Source organism: Alosa pseudoharengus, unplaced genomic scaffold (genome assembly GCF_046254945.1).
Source record: "Alosa pseudoharengus isolate Yale_2024_CS ecotype anadromous, Long Island Sound unplaced genomic scaffold, YU_APseudo_1.1 YU_APseudo_1.1_scf_20, whole genome shotgun sequence".
Taxonomy (NCBI): domain Eukaryota; kingdom Metazoa; phylum Chordata; class Actinopteri; order Clupeiformes; family Clupeidae; genus Alosa; species Alosa pseudoharengus.
The window spans coordinates 22,371,981-22,390,515 of NW_027468664.1; the positions used below are offsets into that span (position 1 = coordinate 22,371,981).

Sequence of the window (18,535 nt, forward strand, 5' to 3'; positions counted from 1 at the left end):
ATTGTCCAGCTGGGATGTCTGTTTCCTTGTGGTCCCTGTCAAGGTTGCCATGGTCGTGGACACCTCAACAGGCACAGGCAAGATGCAATATACAATTGAAGAGAGGGTAGGAATAGTGCAATATCAGTATAGACTGAGATTTAAGATTTAAATATAAATAGTGCAAGGCAGTTCAGTGCAATGATAATGTATTAATAACAATATTGTAATTGTAAGATTGAAGTACACATGAGGTAGATAAGCAGAACAGTGTTGATTGACTTTGTTCAGTGTAAGGGTCGGAGCTATTTCTGAGCGTTCAACAGAGTGACTGCTTGGGGAAGAAGCTGTCTTTGTGTCGGCTGGTTTTGTATTGTCTACCAGAAGGAAGGAGGTTGAACAGTTTGTGACCAGGATGTGAGGGGTCTGCAGAGATTTTTGCTGCCCTTTTCCTGACCCTGGACCAGTACAGGTCCTGGATGGAGGGAAGGTCAGCTCCAATGATCCTCTCTGCAGCCCTAATTGTCTGTTGCAGTCTGGCCCTGTCCCGATTGGTGGCTGACCCAAACCAGACAGTGATGGAGGTGCAGATGACAGACTGAATGATGGCTGAGTAGAAAGTTGTCAGCAGCTCCTTAGGCAGATTAAACTTCCGTAGCTGTGTCAGGAAGTACAACCTCTGCTGGGCCTTTTTCTGGATAGAGTCAATGTGGGGAGACCATTTTAGGTCCTGTGAAATGGTTGATCCCTAAAGGAATCCACACTCTCTAATTCCTACTCTAGTTATATAATGTGTAAAGGCATGGTTGTAGATGTGATGTATAACAGCAATTGAACATATAACACAACATAAAACTGTGTGTGTGTGTGTGTGTGTGTGTGTGTGAACTTGATGACATTGCAGTGGGATTTGGTGTGTGAAAATGAGTACAAAGTACCGCTGACCAGTTCGCTCTTCTATGGAGGGGCACTGGTGGGCACGTTCCTGTCAGGTCAGATGTCAGACCGGTAAGAAGCCTATGCAGTTACGTGTATTTTATTATTTGATTTGATTTATTAATTAATTTGTTTATGATGAATTCATTGTGCTCCGTCATTGTGATGTCTTGTAATATCTGTCTGATGCAACAGTTTCCCTCTATCCAACACAATTTTCTCCCATGGGGGACAAATAAAATAACCTTGACAATGACCTTGACCTCCCTGACACTGAAGAGCCATCTCTTGCCCTCCACCAGAGTTGGCAGGCGACCCATGCTCTTTGTGATGATGGTCGTCCAGACGGTGACCACGTTTGCTCAGATCTTCTCGTGGAACTGGGAGATCTTCGCTGTCTTCTACTTCTGCTCTGGGATGGGCTCCATCTCCAACTATCTGATCGCTTACGTTCTGGGTAAGAGTTGTGCGTCTCGGCCACTCCGAGCACCTCACTTTCTGCACTTCCCATGTGGTTGAGCAGCAATGATGTCACCGACTGACCATTGGTCGACACGGGTGCGAGTAGGGGCAGCTGTGGCATACTGGTTAGCGCTTCGGACTTGTAACCGGAGGGTTGCCGGGTTGAACCCCGACCAGTAGGAATGGCTGAATTGCCCTTGAGCAAGGCACCTAACCCTTCACTGCTCCCCAAGTGCCGCTGTAGCAGGCAGCTCACTGCGCCGGGATTAGTGTGTGCTTCACTTCACTGTGTGTTCACTGTGTGCTAAGTGTGTTTCACTAACAGTTACAGGTTCGTTTGAAGAACAAGCTCATCCACCTTTTTTCTGATTCTGAACACCTCTAACATGTGTAATCCTTTGCCCATACTGTGCATCTATCTCTCCTGTGTCCTGTACACTTCGACTCTGACTGACATTAGTACATTAGCGTACTTCAGTGGCTCATCTTACCGCAGTTGGATTGTTGCTCTTCAGGTTAATCATCTGCCTTTCTATTTTGAAATCCAGGACAGCACTCGACAATTAACTGCCAAATCATTAGCCAAATGAGTGATTCTAAAGGGAAATGCAATCTACAACCCAAATTCCAAAAAAGTTGGGACACTTTATAAAATATGAATAAAAAAAAGAATGCTATGATTTACGAATCATTCCAACCCTTTATTTATGTGGGAATAGTTCACAGACAACATATGCACTGTTGAAGGAGAGAAATCTAACTATTTCATGGAAAATATAAGCAAATTTTGAATTTGATGCCAGCAACACGTTTCAAAAAAGATAGGACGGGGCCAACAAAAGGCTGGAAAAGTTGTGAAATGATAAAGACAACAAAAGGAGGAACTTTTCACAACTAATTAGGTGAACTGGAACCATGGGGGTAAAAAGAGCATCCCAGGAAGACTGAGGGGTAGATGTACTACCACTTTTACGCACACTTGAGGTGTATTTTCTTCACAACATGCGCGTAAAAACATGGTGTGGTATGTATTAACAGGCCACAATTTGCGCTTTTCGTTTTTGTGTCATGCATATACATTCCTAGGAGGGTTAGGGGAAAGTGGGAGTTTCGCATAAAAAAATAGGAGGAGAAGCCCTCCCTGACGAAACTGCCCATGAAAGCGCATGTCTGTTTTGCAGTGAAATATTTCCGCCTCATAAAAGGAGATGTTTATCCAAATGCGTCAGTAAGAGAAGCGTTCAAAGACAACAGAACCGGTATTCAAAGCACCAGTTTTGCTTCTTTGTACTATGTCAGAAGCAATCTTAACTTTCGCCTGCCTTTCTTATGTCTAACTTTCACTTTCACGTCATGAACTTAAACTTTCCTACCTGCTAGATTTGATTATTAAATTGGGTTACGCTTTACTTGACAGTATCAACATAAGAGTGACATGACACTGTCATGAATATGTTATAAACAAGTCATAAACGTTTATGACATAACCCTCCTGTTATTAAGTGACATTCAGTTTTTGTCATAACAAGTTAGGGTTAGGATTAGGGTTAGGTTTAGAGTTATGGTTAGGATTAGGGTTGGGGTTAGGATTAGGGTTAGAGGTTAGGATTAGGGTTAGGTTTTATGTGTCATGACAGTGTCATGTGTTCATGATAGTGTCATATATCGTCTTATGTCGATACTGTCAAGTAAAGTGTTACCAAGTTGTGAGTAGTGCAAATTGTGGGCGGAGAATGTCGCTGATTACCTGATGAGCTGACAGTGTGCGCTTTCTGGGGATTGGCCATGGTGCTGATCACACTTTGTTCACAAATGTACATAAATCTGCCCTTGAGTCTCTCAGAAGTAAAGATGTGGATGTATTCATCACTCAGTGTAAACCTGTGTGGGCAAATGATGAAACTATATAAGAATAATGTCTTAACATGACATTGTGAAGGATTTGAGGATTTCATCATCTACAGTACATAATGTCATTAAAATATTCAGAGAATCCAGAGAAATCTTGGAAAACTAGGGACAGGGCTGAAAAAAAATATTGGATGTCCATGGTCTTTTGGACCTCAGATGGCACTGCGTTAAAACCAGACCTTTTTCTGTAAAGAAAAGCATAGTAATGGCTCAGGAAAACATTTGTCTGCTTTACAGAGTGTTTAACATTCAGAGAGGGCCCATGAGTAACAGGGCCAAGGAAAAACTCCCTAGAATTGGAGATACTTATAGGAAGAAACCTCGAGCAGATCCACAACTCAAGGGCCTAACCCATCTGCCTAGGGTCAGTTACAGAGCAGTAAGGTCTTTATGATAAATGAATAGGTTAGTTAGGTGTAGAGAATAGAATATGGTGTTTAAAGCCACCTGAGGTATATGTTACAAAGAGGTAGGATGGTTACATTCAGTATGCATGAATCCTATTTAGTGTCAGAAAGTTCAAATAGTCCACTGTAGGGAATGCATTGTCCATGGGGATTAGGAGTTGTCATAGGGCAAGTAGTAAGTTGCTAGGCTGATAACCCTTGTCTATGAGCACAGTGTAATGTTCCATTCACAAATACTAGTGTAAACTCTACCATTTTATTTAGACATGACTATCCAACGACAACTTGATCATAGTGCTCAGTTCAAAACCCAGCATCCATTACTGTGTGGAGATGCATCAGTGCCTATGGCATGGGCATTTTGCTGGCAAGGCACAATTCAGGGAAAATATTGAATGCCAAAATTTGTTCTGCCCATATTTAAACAGTATTTCTCCTTAGAGGAAGAGTCCAGGTTCTAAAATGGCCTATCTGCAGTCCAGTCCTGTCAAATTGGGTGCATCATGGAATGAAAACCATGATTAAGAAGACCCCAGACTGTTAAACAGCTGAAATCCTATATCATGCAGGAATGGGACTACATTTCATTCTTAAAACTCTTCCTGAATGTTTAATCCCTAAATGTTTGTTCCTAAACATTAACAGAATGTTGTTAAATGAAGAGGTGAAGGAACACAGTGGTAAAAATGCCGTCTTAACTTTTTTGAGACGTGTTGCTAGCATTAAATTCTAAATGAACATATATTTTCCAAAAAAAAACATTTATCTCCTTCAACAGTTGATATGTTGTCTGTGAACTATTCTCAATTAAATATAGGGTTGACATGATTTGTGTTTTTATTCACATTTTAGCCTACAAAGCGTCCCAATTTTTTCGGAATTCGGGTTGTATATAATCTATTAGGGGTGTAACGGTTCATGTATTGAACCGAAACGGTACGGGCCTCACGGTTCGGTGCATGAATTTTCACAGAGAATACACGGTATAAAAATACATAAAACTTGCGTGCGGATTAATTAATGTAATGCGCAATTACTGTTAAGTACGAGAGTTCTTTAGCGACACCTAACGCTAATCTGTAGCCTCGCCTTAGCTCTGAAGCTCTGATTGCCGCCTATGTTATTTTTTTTGTCAGGTCGTCGGTCGAGTCAGTCAGTCCGAGATAGCAGCACTAAGCGAGTGGTGGCGACCCACAAGAGTTAGAGGATCCGCTGGTCTCTTTAAGATCGCAAATTTGAGAACTTCAGTAACAGTAGTACAGGCGAGAGAGTGGAAATATATCGAACATGCTACACATATTCGAAGCCATCACCCAGATGATGTAGGCTACCAATCACTGAAACGAGAGGAAAAAAAAACTTCCCCTGCGCTTCACCAGCCTTTGGATACACATACAAATAGGGCCAAAACCTATGGCTTAAATTAAATGATTTCGTAATGACAGAAAGCTATGTAAATCGCGTGGTAATTACCTTTATGTTAGGGTAACTTGTAATTTCTCACATGAGGAGCTGGTGTTAAGTGCATAGACAAAGAAAGTGTCAACGCTAACCAGGCTAATAAACAAACCATGCGAGTTAACGTCGAAGGGCAGTCACGTGACTTCTAGTTGTAGACTGTTTATGAATGAAAGGAGCAATTTCGTTTTTTTTAAAAGAAGGCAAAATAATGTGATATTTTGACAGTTAGTAGATTATTACTGTACACACTAAAAAATATTTACAGCAAATTGTAGACCCTTCCATATACAACTAAACACGGATGTTGAAGGACTTGCTTAAGTGGATTTTTAAAAATCATTATTCTATGTAATTTGCACTTTCAGAAATAAGAGATGCTGTAGGCCTATTTTCAATTTTATAGCTGATTGTCTTATTTACAAGTTACAGATGAAGTCTGGGTACTTATTGTACTGTTTAGCCTACATCTTACACACTTCAAGCTGTTGCAGATAGCTCAGGGAAGAGACTGTATGACACTAGGTGGTACAGCCTGAGACATGCACAATAAAAATATTGCTTTCTGCATTTATGTTTTGCTTTCCCCTCCATTGTACCGAACTCGTATCGAACCGTGATGTCCGAACCGAGGTATGAACCGAACTGTGACTTCTGTGTACCGTTACACCCCTATAATCTATAGATTACATTGCCAAGCTATCAGTGTGTCTTTCCCAGAGGCACATAGGGGTGCCTCCTCTCCCTTCTCTGTGGCCCAGAGTTGTGACCTCACTCCTGTCAGTCTCTTCACTGCCCTATTAAATGAAAAGCCCAAAAAATACACTTATAAAAAAGTGAAAAGTCATAAGGGTAACTAAAGCTGATTTAATAATGTGCAAAATCTGAGCAAAAAATATGTATCTTAGTTTGTTTCTCTCTCTCCCTCTCTCTATTTCTCTCTATCACTATCTCTCCCTATTTCTCTCTCTCCCTCTGTGTCTCTCTCTTATATCTCTCTCCTTACCCCCATGTCTCTCTCTCCCCATGTCCCTATTTCCTTCTTTCTCTCTTCTCTTTCTCTCTCTCCATATTTCTCCCCCTGTGTCTCTCTTCTTTCCTCTCTCCCTATTTCCCTCGTTCTCTCCTCTCTCTCTCTTCTCTCCTCTCTCTCTCTCCCTCTCTCTGTCCCTCTGTCCCCTCTGTGTGGTCCAGGCTGCGAGACCTTGGGTCCAGCGGAGCGCGTGGTCTTCAGCTCCCTGGGCGTGTTCATGAGCTCGGGGCTGGGCTACATGGCCATGCCGCCCGTGGCCTACTTCCTGCGCCAGTGGCGGTGGCTGGTGGCTGCCATGGCGGCATCTGGAGTGCTCTACGTTCCTCTGTGGTGGTGAGAGCCTTCTACTACTCTATCCAGATCAATTAGACTGCTCTACGTTCCTCTGTGGTGGTGAGCAACAGCACTGTACTACTCTATCCAGATCAACTGTGTTTAATGTAATATATAAAAAGTGTTTTGGGTGGTGGAGGAGCTTTGGCGCAAGCAGTTGCAACGAGCATCCGTACCACATTTGGGTCCAAGAGCTCACTGGAGACGAACGCGCCCCATGTATCATGTCCTAATCCCATCTCATGACTCTCTCCCACTCGCTTACTGTCAGTCTTCACTGTCCCATCTGTATAAAGCAAAAACGTTAAATATACAAAAAAAAGTATAGAAAAAAATGAATAAAATTCATTTATAGTCCAGGCAAGTGTTGCTTGACAAAAACAAATTGCTGCTGACAGATGTCGTGGAGCTGTAGGTTTTCATAGTCCATTGCCAACGACAAATTGTTGAATAGAACATCAAGTTTGACATTAATGTTACATGGGACCACAAAACAAACCAGGCACACACCGTTACCATGGCAGCAACACACAACAGAACTCTAACTCCAGTAGAACTTTTGATATCCAGTTGATATCCAATCAGAGTATGCAACAACATCTGTGTTGTTTCAATTTTTTGATGCATATGACAAGCTTTGTGACAACCCAGCAGACAAAAACCTTTTTCATTTGTTGGATCTGTCTTCTGGGCTGTTGTAACAAGTAAAATCCCCAGTGCGGGATTAAATAAAGTCTTGTCTTATCTTATCTTATCTTAAAACATTCTCAAATGAACTGAGGACAACTTGACCCTGCACCATAAGTGTGCCATTTTGTATTCATAATGAGGAATTTGCTCTCCTGCTGTTTGTTTTCATTATCAAAGACAGATCTGTCATCTGTTGCAGATTCCCTTTTTGGTGGTATATCCAAAGTGTTTACAAAAAGCTGCATGCCATGCCTTTGTGTTGTCTGTGTGAAAGGGCATACTGTTGAGGGTTGTGTGAAGGCATGTTGTTAGGCTCTCCTGTCCTCTGTTTCTCTCTCCTCAATAAGGATGAAAACCTAACCTGTAACATAACAGGAATAACGACCCCTCTCCTCTCCCGCCTTTACCAGGCTGATTCCCGAGTCGCCCCGCTGGCTTCTGTCCCGGGGGAGAGTGGAGGAGGCTGAGACCATACTGAGAGATGCAGCCAGGATGAACAAGGTCACCGTGCCCCAGGTCATATTCACACCTGATGAGGTAAGCCACTGCTGTATAACTGTCTGCTTTCCAGGGCCATTCTGGCGGTGGCCTTTCTAGTCTGGGTTAATCATTTAGGGGAGATTACTTCTAGTTTGGAAAGATAGGACGGAGTTCAAGTATATTTGGCAAGCATAGAGCTATGTATAACTTTAGGACTAGCAGCGAAATGTGAACATGCTGGCCATGATGACAAAATCAGAGATGCTAACTACAATAGTAAAAAAGAGTTAAAATGGATAATAATACTCACAATAAGTTCTGAAATCCAAAGATGGGTATAAATAATAATAATAATAATAATAATAAGCACAATAATAATAAAAAATACTTCTAAACTAATACTGCTTGATTTCAGTAAACTGAACAGGCAGTTACTGCAATGCAAACTGCAATATGGTTTATGCCGAACGTCAGAAGGCTACAGTATACAGGAAAACAGGTCTAACCACATCCGATTGTTGAGAGGTAGCATTTATTCTGACAGCGATCAGCAAATTGGTAATAGTTTAAATCCAGTTAACCTGCTTTGTTAATTCAGTTTTATATCATATGTTTTTGTTTTGTACAAAAGCATATGAAGACATTTTTTACAACCATCAAAACTGAATTGAGTCTCAAACTAAATCAGTGGTCCAAACAGATACCACTGTTTTAAATATTGCCTAAAGGCCTACACTTATCACTGTAAATTATAAAACGGCCAATTTTTTGACAGCATTCTGCCATTGCCCAAAAATACTCAAAAAACTGTGTTTTCTTTAAGCCAATGATGACACTGAACATTTATGGTAGTCGCTGATCAATTATGGGTGAACGCTTATTTATCATTTTTACCATCTATGTGTCAGAATCAATGTTACCGCTTGACAAGTGGATGTGATTAGACCTGTTTTCCGGTGTAGGCCTCTTATATTCGACATAAACCGCATTCCCGGGTGCCACCATTGAGCCCTTGAGCAAGCCGAGTTGCTCTGGGGAAACTGGCCCTTGTAAGAAATGACGTAGCCTATGTAAGTTATTTTAGATAACAGTGACAGACAAATGAATAAGTATAATAAGCTTCTGCCAGAGCTTACTTTCTTCAACTAAAACAATGTTGTCCTTCTTTCCCTCTTTTAAGTGTCAGATGTGATTATATCTACCCCAACAGATTGAAAACTTCCTCGGAAATAAAGAGAAAAAATACTCAATTCTTGATGTGCTGAGAAGCGTCAATGTCTGTTCAATAGTAGGAATCTGTGCCGTGTTATGGTGAGTTTCAGCAACTACATACTGGACAATTGTTAAAACTAAAGCAGGTTTCCATTAAACTTGTTAATGAACATTTTAACTATTTGAATAAGAAATCCTGACTGGAAACACTTGAAATATGCATTCACTCTTTTAACGTGCATATATATCACTAGAGGGGGGTGAATTACCTCGATTTGCTTAAGATACAATGCGATTAGAGCCCGACCGATAAATGTGTGTGTCGATATTATCAGCTGATATTAGCTATTAAATAAAGTAAAGGACAGCCAAATAGTGATCCTTCATCTAAATGTCCAGTATTGTCTTTCCAGCTTAACGTTACGTCCAACAGTAAAATAATGTTAGCATTGGTTGAGTGGGGGAGGCTAACTTGATTGTTGGTGTATTTGTGAAACATAAACGCGGTTATACCGAGTAACTTAACAACAGCACTATAATTTTCTCTTTCAACAGTCATTCCATACATTTTCTGACCATGTAGCTAAGGTAGTTAGCCACAACAATAGCGTTAGCTAATAGCCATTGTTTGTCTAGGGTAACCATTCGTCAGGATTTCTAGCCCACTGTCCGGACCTACAGTAGATAGAGTGTCTGCCTTTTTGTCAAGTGCTCCACGGGTCCGGTGCGCAGGTCCGGTCACAACCCAGATAGCAAAATCAGATTTGCAGATAGCGGACCACCGGTGGCATGCCACTTCTGGTCCGCTATTGGACCACCATCACTTTTAATTTATTAATTTACTTGTTGTGAATATTAAGAAAATACATGAAATGTTATTAAAATGATGGATGAAGTTTAACTTTCCTTTCCTTGCCTTTGGTACCAGATAGTTAGGCCTATTTAAACACAATATCCCACCTTGATCAGAACTTTTCAATATGCTAAATATTAGAACACATTTTTGCATTGTGTTTGTTGAAAATTAATATTGTTTATCGGTCTTTAAAATCCCATATTGGTCGGGCTCTAAACATGATTAAAATTGATGGGAACTCTTACCTATATTAGGATAATATCCTTTTTAACTACCATAACGCAGGAAACACACACAGATGTGCATATTCTTCAGCCAAATTTGTATTAATGTGCATATTATGCAAACGAGCTGAATGGAGACCTGCCTACTCATTGATTCATAAAAAAAATCTTAGTTTTTTTTTGTTTTGTTTTGACTTCTGTAAAGCGACCTTGAGTGTTAAGAAAGTCGCTATATAAATGTAACTTATTATTACTATTATTATTATTAATGACCAATGATTGAATGATTGAAACCACCTGATGTACCTTATTAAAGGTATCAAATATCAAATGCAGTTAGTTTGGATGATGGCTGACCTGCTCTCTCAGAGATATAGTGCATCCAATAGTGCGGACATCTCATCCAATAGTGCAAACATCTCGTCTAATAGTGTGAACATCTCATCCAATAGTGCAAACATCTCATCCAATAGTGTGAACATCTCGTCCAATAGTGTGGACATCTCATCTCATCCAATAGTGTGGACATCTCATCCAACATCTCATCCAATAGTGCGGACATCTCATCCAATAGTGCGGACATCTCATCCAATAGAATGGACATCTCATCTCATCCAATAGTGTGGACATCTCATCCAACATCTCATCCAATAGTGCGGACATCTCATCCAACATCTCATCCAATAGTGCGGACATCTCATCCAATAGTGCGGACATCTCATCCAATAGAGTGGACATCTCATCTCATCCAATAGTGTGGACATCTCATCCAACATCTCATCCATTAGTGCAAACATCTCATCCAATAGTGCGGACATGTCATCCAACATCTCATCCAATAGTGCGGACATCTCATCCAATAGTGCGGACATCTCATCCAACATCTCATCCAATAGTGCGGACATCTCATCCAATAGTGCGGACATCTCGTCCAATAGTGTGGACATCTCATCTCATCCAATAGTGTGGACATCTCATCCAACATCTCATCCAAAAGTGCAGACATCTCATCCAACATCTCATCCAATAGTGCGGACATCTCATCCGATAGTGCGGACATCTCATCCAACATCTCATCCAATAGTGTGGACATCTCATCCAATAGTGCGGACATCTCATCCAATAGTGTGGACATCTCATCTCATCCAATAGTGTGGACATCTCATCCAACATCTCATCCAAAAGTGCGGACATCTCATCCAATAGTGCTAACATCTCATCCAACATCTCATCCAATAGTGCGGACATCTCATCCAACATCTCATCCAATAGTGCGGACATCTCATCCAATAGTGCGGACATCTCATCCAACATCTCATCCAATAGTGCGGACATCTCACCCAACATCTCATCCAATAGTGTGGACATCTCATCCAATAGTGCGGACATCTCATCCAATAGTGCGGACATCTCATCCAACATCTCATCCAATAGTGCGGACATCTCATCCAACATCTCATCCAATAGTTCGGACATCTCATCCAAAGTCATAGTGAATGTGTATGAACTGTGTGTTGTGCTGTTGGTTGTAGGATGGTCATCACTCTTGCCTACTTCAGCCTGATCCTGAACACCTCAAACCTGGCCGGAAGCCCCTACCTCAACGCCTTCCTGTCGGCCGTGGTGGAGGTGCCCGCCTACATCATCGCCCTGCTACTGCTAAAGTTCTGCTCCCGCCATGTGTGCCAGTCCTCCACCCTGCTGCTAGGGGGCGCCATTGTCCTCTTCATATGCTTCATTCCCACAGGCAAGAGACAAAGAGTGGACAGATGAATGGGCAGACGGACAGACAAACACACAGACAGATGGACAAAAATACACATCTAACTATCAGTTTGTCTGTCTGTCTACCTGTCTAGATACGATGTCTGATTGATAGAAGACCAGTCAGTCAGCGCTGTGAATCTCCCTATAGTTCCCATCTGTGTTTGTGTTTTCCAGACTTACCTGGCTTGGCCATATTCTTTGAGATGGTGGGTAAGTTTGGCATCACGGCGGCGTTCTGTGTGGTCTACTCTGTGACCTCAGAGCTCTTCCCCACCGTGCTGAGAAACACTGCCATGGGCATCTGCTCAACGGCCGCCCGCATTGCCTCCATCCTCTCCTCCTTCATCATTTACTTGGGTGAGTAAACATCCTCTGGTTATCTGGCTGAGATACAGGGCGATAGATAGATAGACAGTAGTTACAGCTGCTACACTGGATGTGTAATTGAAGCGCATTTGCAGAGCATATAAATAGTCATAGAATAGTCATAGAAATAGTCGTAGAATAGTCATAGAAAGAGTCATTGAATAGTTGGTAACACTTTACTTGAAAGTATCGACATAAGAGTGACATGACACTGCCATGAACACATCCCAACCCTAACCCTAAACCTAACTTGTTATGACAAAAACAGAATGTCACTTAATACCCGAAGCGTTATGTCATAAACGTTTATGCCTTGTTTATGACACGTTCATGACAGTGTCATGTCACTCTTATGTCGACACTGTCAAGTAAAGTGTAACCAGGCCCCAGCTGTGGCGCAACTGGCTGGGGCACCAGCACCGTACGCCGGCGACCCGGGTTCGATTCCCGCCCCGTGGTCCTTTCCGGATCCCTCCCCGACTCTCTCTCCCACTCACTTCCTGTCATTCTCCACTGTCCTGTCATTAAAAGGCATAAAAAGCCCAAAAAAATATACTTAAAAAAAAAGTAAAGTGTAACCAAATAGTCATAGAATTAGTCATAGAATAGTCATAAACACTTCACTTCAGCAAGCATGTGGCTGAAATTGTAATAATCATGTCTAAAGTAATTTTGCACAGTAACTGTAATTGCGGAACTGTAATTGAAGTCATATTTTGCTAAATGTTTTAGCATGAAGACGAATCAGGTCTGTGGTGAAAGTGGGTCGATCTACAACTGCTATCAATCAACTATAACCTTAAGTTATCTTTTTTGTATATCATGAGAAAGTGCGCTCATTTTACTAAATTGTGCCCTCATTTTACTAGATTGCATGCACAATTTAGTAAATAGTTTGTTCATTTCAGAGAAATGAGAGCAATATATTAAAATGAGCACACTAGTAAAACGAGCACACAATTTACTAAATTGAGTGCACAATCTAGTAAAAATGTCTTGCAATGACACTTCCAGGGTTCATAGTCCAAGGCCTACAAGAAACTAGTCAGTATTTCTTGGGTAACTTCACACTGCTTGGGTAACATCACACTGTCTGATATTAGGTAACCTTCATAGTTGTTAAAACAAAACAGACCTACACGACCTTATGCATGACCTCATTGTCCTTTCAGGGAAAATGTACAAGTTCCTGCCTTATATTATAATGGGGAGCCTGGCCATCTTTGGAGGCCTTCTCTGTCTACTGTTACCGGAGACATATGGAAAAGCCCTACCAGAGACTATCACAGAAATGCAGACCATGAAAGGGTAAGAACACTTACATGCAAACTTATATCTGCTAAAACGCAGTGAGGAGGACTCCTCCTCCTGTGTGTGCGTGTGAGTGTTTGCGTGTCTGTGTGTGTGCCTGCGTGTGTGTGCATGTGTGTGTGCATGGCCGTGCGTGCCTGTATGTGTGTGCGTGTATCTTTATTTGTGTGTGCGAAACTGCACACAATTGGAGGATTATTATGACACCCTCTGAATGCATGCCAAGTTTCGTGGAATTCTGTTTACAGGGGGCCATACAATAAATGAATTTATGTGTACATTTAGTGACTGTACTGTACCAACTGGCCTGTAGATGGCCGGGCACAGTTTTCTGTGAATATCTCGAGAACTGTAGAGCCTAGGATGACCATTTTTTTTGTATGTTGGCCTCCTGGGGCCATAACAACCCATCCCATAGCCACTCATTTGATGTATAGCGCCACCTAGTTAAAAATGAAAAAGCAAAAATGAGACATTGTAATCGCAGGTATATTTGGCTGACAGGTTCAAAACTGCACGGAATTTGAAGTGTAGGATCATTATGATACCCTCTGGATGTATGCCAAGTTTCGTGGGATTCTGTTCATGGGGGACCATACAATAAATGAATATATGTGTACATTTAGTGACTGTACTCTATGCATGCACACACATACGCACTCATGAATACACGCAAACACACACAGAAAGATATGTACACGCATGCATGCACAAACACACCCACACACGCATGCACACACACACACATAAACACACCCACACATACACCCCATTACCCCCAGACAGACCCACTCACAAGTGAAAACACACATATACACAAAAGCAAACGCACACATGCATACACTAATTTACATACACAAAGTAGGAGAAAAGTAGGAGTAGGAGATGGAGACAAATTGACAAGAGACAAGAGACATTATTTTTGCGGAGAGAATGTGCAGGACTGGACGGCGGTCATATTTTGTGCCGCTCTGCGGTACATCTAGTTTTCTTACATTATTCTACTGCTTGATTCAGTTTCCCATTGTGAAGGTTCTTTAGAACGTGCGATTAAAAATCGGTTATTTGCACGGCTATGAAGTTGTTCCATTTTTTTGACCTTCCTACATATTTTGTATCAATTCGCCCGAGTTCTTTAGAACGTTCAGTGAAAATTACCGTTAATTTGAAACATTGTATCAAAGATCCTTGATTACTAGCTCCGGTTGCACCCTCTCTGATTATATCAAGGAAAAACATCAAAGAAACACTGCAGCGCTTCACCAACCACTCTTTGCGCGTAACCGCCGGTCAGCTGCTGTCCGAGAGCCGGCAGATCATGGCAGTGACTGGACACAGATGCGAGACTAGTCTCAACAGCTACTGGGCACCCACGGCAGTCGACAGAAAGCAGTGGAGTGGGATACTGTCCGGGAAAAAAGTCGCAACACCCACGGCAACTCCAAATTACCCTTCTCCATGTCAAACTTCACCATTAATGGGAACGTGCAGTTCATTACAAAAAAATAAAAATGCCTTATTTTGATTCCATCGACGTTTTGACTGTTTTATATGTAGCCTAGCTGGTAGACCAGCTGGTTAGTGTTCCAGCATAGCAACCATTAATGCGGGACTATTAGTAAGAGTTTGAAATAAATACTTATTCAACAGCTTCAACTATCCAAATGAGATAACAAAAAAAAAATGTTAAATTAATATTTAACATGTTGTTAACAGTAGAATAAGCGGGATAATGGACTTTCATCCAAAAATAAACGCACTACAAGGTTGAACGGCCACTCTGCTGCGCGTCGTGGCCGCATTACAACCTCGAACGTACGTTTATTTTCGGATAATGGAGTGTCGTCCATTATCCCTTACGTAATCAACATCCTGAATAGGGGTGTAGTGCTTTGCATTGACCAATAGAGGGTGGTATTGTCATGCAGGCAAGCAGGCACACGCACACTTAAATACACACACACACACAAACACACTCACAAGCGAACATACACAGACAACACAGACACATAAAACACAGAATATGCAGGACTGGACGGCGGTCATATTTTGTACCTCTCTGCGGTACATCTAGTTTTTCAGCTCTAACCCATTTTTGACATTAAAAAATAAACCACACCATGAAGAAAAAAAACATAAGCTGTTGTCAGGGTTCTAAAATTATTGGATCTTACTGAATGTGAAGATTTCAAGGTTATTGCACAAGGGAGACAGAAAATATTTAGTTGGTACAGTAAATCAACCTCTTGTATTGTATATGATTGCGATCAAGTTTTCTTTTTTCTGCAGACTGAAGAAAAACAAGGCCCCTGATCCGGACATTGGACACCGCCAGTATGTACAAAAAGAAGAAAAGTTCTAGTCAGAAATGCACTCAAATGGACTCCTTTACTTAAAAGTTTTAGTTTTATTTAAGAGGATTTTTTGCATTTACAATTTGATGTGTCTTTGTGTCTTTGAATATAGTTCCTTTCTTGTCCATAAGAAAAAAACAATGTCTAAAGAAGCTATCTAGGTCTTTGCATTTGTGCAAAATATATTGGATAAAATAATGTTTATTAGTGAATTAGTGAAAAATTAGAGTTTGCAATGTTGTGACTTTCAGAGTCTTAAACCTCTGTGTGTGTTTGCTTTTGTATGGTGGAAAGTGGATAGAAGGCTGTAGGCCGATTTGTTTTGTACAAAGATGTATTTTTAATGTGTATATAACATTGCATAATAATTTGCAAAGCATTTAACTTAAAGGAACACGCCATCTGACCCCCGGTCTGACAACCTGGCATTGCCAATAGAAACAAATACAATAAAAGTTAAATAGATCTGTATCTGCGAGTCCTTTTTGTAAAGCTACACTAAAAGATAAAATAAACAGGCTTTCATCCTCTTTCTTTGAGGGACAGTATGAGACAGAGCCGGATTGCCTTACACACTCACTATGCACATCCGTGGGGTCTCACAAATTAATTCCCTCTGACTTGCTTCAAGTCACTCTCATTGTTGATGAGAAGATGAAGCAGAACTAGCCCTCAGGGCATGAGAAGAGAAGAAAATATCCAAGGCTCAGTCTCATTCTCCACACTAAAAGACTCACAGACATACCAGCTAAATTCTCAAGGGCTGAGGGCTGTCCCACTGTAAAATGCTGAAGTGAATGACAGACAGCATACAGACAGTACCTTCATGAAGTTTACTGTTCGCCGCCATCTTGAATTTAGTCATGATAAGTCGAGTGACGAGTACGAATGAACAGGTATGATAAGGGACCAGATTCAAAAAATAATTCAGTGGAAATGCATGGATTTCAGTTGCTGCTACTGGAAGCAACCGGAATAGAGAAATAGATTAAAAATGTTAAAAAACAATGGGGGCCTCATTTAGAAGGGTCTTAAAGTAATCAGGTGCGGGTCCACCTGCATACAATCAGGCACTCCCTACCTAAAGTAGACCTACACATCCTGTAATTAATCGCTTTTGAACCACACTGCTCAATTCTCTTCCAAGACAGTTTACGTTCTTGGTGTCTGCTATTTCTCAAAATTTATAAACTTTTTAAAAAATCTGAAATGATAACTCTTGTCCAAATCCAGGCCTACACAACGGTTATTTCAACATGTCTGTACATTAAGCGGTTAGAGTCGCATTCATTCTTGAAAAGGTAAAAAGAAAAGGTTATAAGAAGAAGAAGAAGCCAGGAGATTTCAATATAGTGGATTCCATCCACTATAACTAGGAGGACCATCTAATGAGAGGCCCTTTAAGCTTTTCAAGAACATCTTCCCAGAACCCTCTAAAACACACACATACACACACACACACACACACACACACACACACACACACACACACACACACACACACACAAGTATGTAAGCGCAGTTCCAACCCCCAACATCTTCAGAAATATGTAGGCTGTCTGTATCAGTGGTATCATACTTTTTCAAAAAGACAACAAGATCATCAACATAGATAGGCAGATAATAAAACAAATATAATACACAAAGAGATGTAGTAAAACCAGAAATGACCTTAGTCAATTTATGTACTTTGGACTTTTTTGCCATAAAAAGCCACATGCGAATGGCTTAAACCAGTGGCGTAACTATAGTAGGTGCAGCATGTGCAGTCGCACCAGGGCCCGTGACCTCCCGGGGCCCGTCGCTACCCCCGCCCTGCCTCCTTTTTTTTTTTTTTTTAGAACTTTAGAATGTTAGAGCACGGAGAGTGAAGCGTCACTTTGACGATCTATCGGAAGATGAGCGCTTAACTGATGCAGAGAGATACTTCAAAGTGCAGGTATTTAATGCAACTCTGGACATCATAATCAGTCAGCTCTCCCAAAGATTTGCAAGTATGCGGGAAACTTGTCATGTGTTTGAGTCTTTACGTCCTATGACCCTTCAACTCGCAGGTGATGATGAACTGCTTGAAAAGGCAAGAAGTTTGTCAGACCATTATAGCAGGGACATTGCACAGACGTTCCCAACACAACTCCTCTCATTCAGGTCTTGCTTTAAAGCAGAGATTTCACAGAAATCATCTATTTTTCAACTTGCCAAAATGCTGGTGGTAGATTATGACAGTGTAACATCCACATTCATGTTGTTTCTGACATTGCCTGTGACTGTGGCAACAGCTAAGCGATCTTTTTCCAAACTCAAACTTATTAAGACCTATACCTAAGGAGCAGCATGGGGCAGGAGAGGCTCCGTGGGTTAGCTATCCTGTCCATTGAAAATACGAGAGCCAGAGCATTAAATATTGGGAACATCGCTGACGATTTTGCACAATGAAAGGCTCGTAAGATGGCCTTCTTCTAATGGCCTAATTTACGCATATTGGGGATTGTATGCATATGAATGATTTTATTTGGTTTCTGGACAGTTAAATAAGTTAGGCTACATTAAGTTTTGTTTCTGCGCAGTGCGAGTTTATAAGCAAGCAATCTACGCTTGCAGTTTCAGCAGAGGGTTGAAGAGGCGCATTGAGTGTTCCCATAATTCCATGCGAGTTGATGTTAATGCAGTAATATTAGATTACCCTGGCCTGCAGGCTGTTAATAAAATTATTTTTTAATGTTTTCACATGTAATGGATATGTAGTCGTGTGTTTT

General features: G+C 41.2%; 1 protein-coding gene across 1 annotated transcript in view; it reads left to right on the top strand.

Moving 5' to 3' along the window:
* LOC143136678 (organic cation/carnitine transporter 2-like) overlaps positions 1-16,160 on the top strand; it is an 18,501-nt gene extending 2,341 nt beyond the window's left edge. The window contains exons 2-10 of the mRNA XM_076297391.1: positions 884-987; positions 1,218-1,372; positions 6,348-6,519; positions 7,620-7,746; positions 8,900-9,000; positions 11,514-11,728; positions 11,923-12,105; positions 13,287-13,422; positions 15,715-16,160. Coding sequence (XP_076153506.1) covers positions 884-987; positions 1,218-1,372; positions 6,348-6,519; positions 7,620-7,746; positions 8,900-9,000; positions 11,514-11,728; positions 11,923-12,105; positions 13,287-13,422; positions 15,715-15,787 — 1,266 coding nt within the window. The 3' untranslated portion in view covers positions 15,788-16,160. The remainder of the gene's footprint in view (positions 1-883; positions 988-1,217; positions 1,373-6,347; positions 6,520-7,619; positions 7,747-8,899; positions 9,001-11,513; positions 11,729-11,922; positions 12,106-13,286; positions 13,423-15,714) is intronic.
* Positions 16,161-18,535: the final 2,375 nt, after the last annotated feature.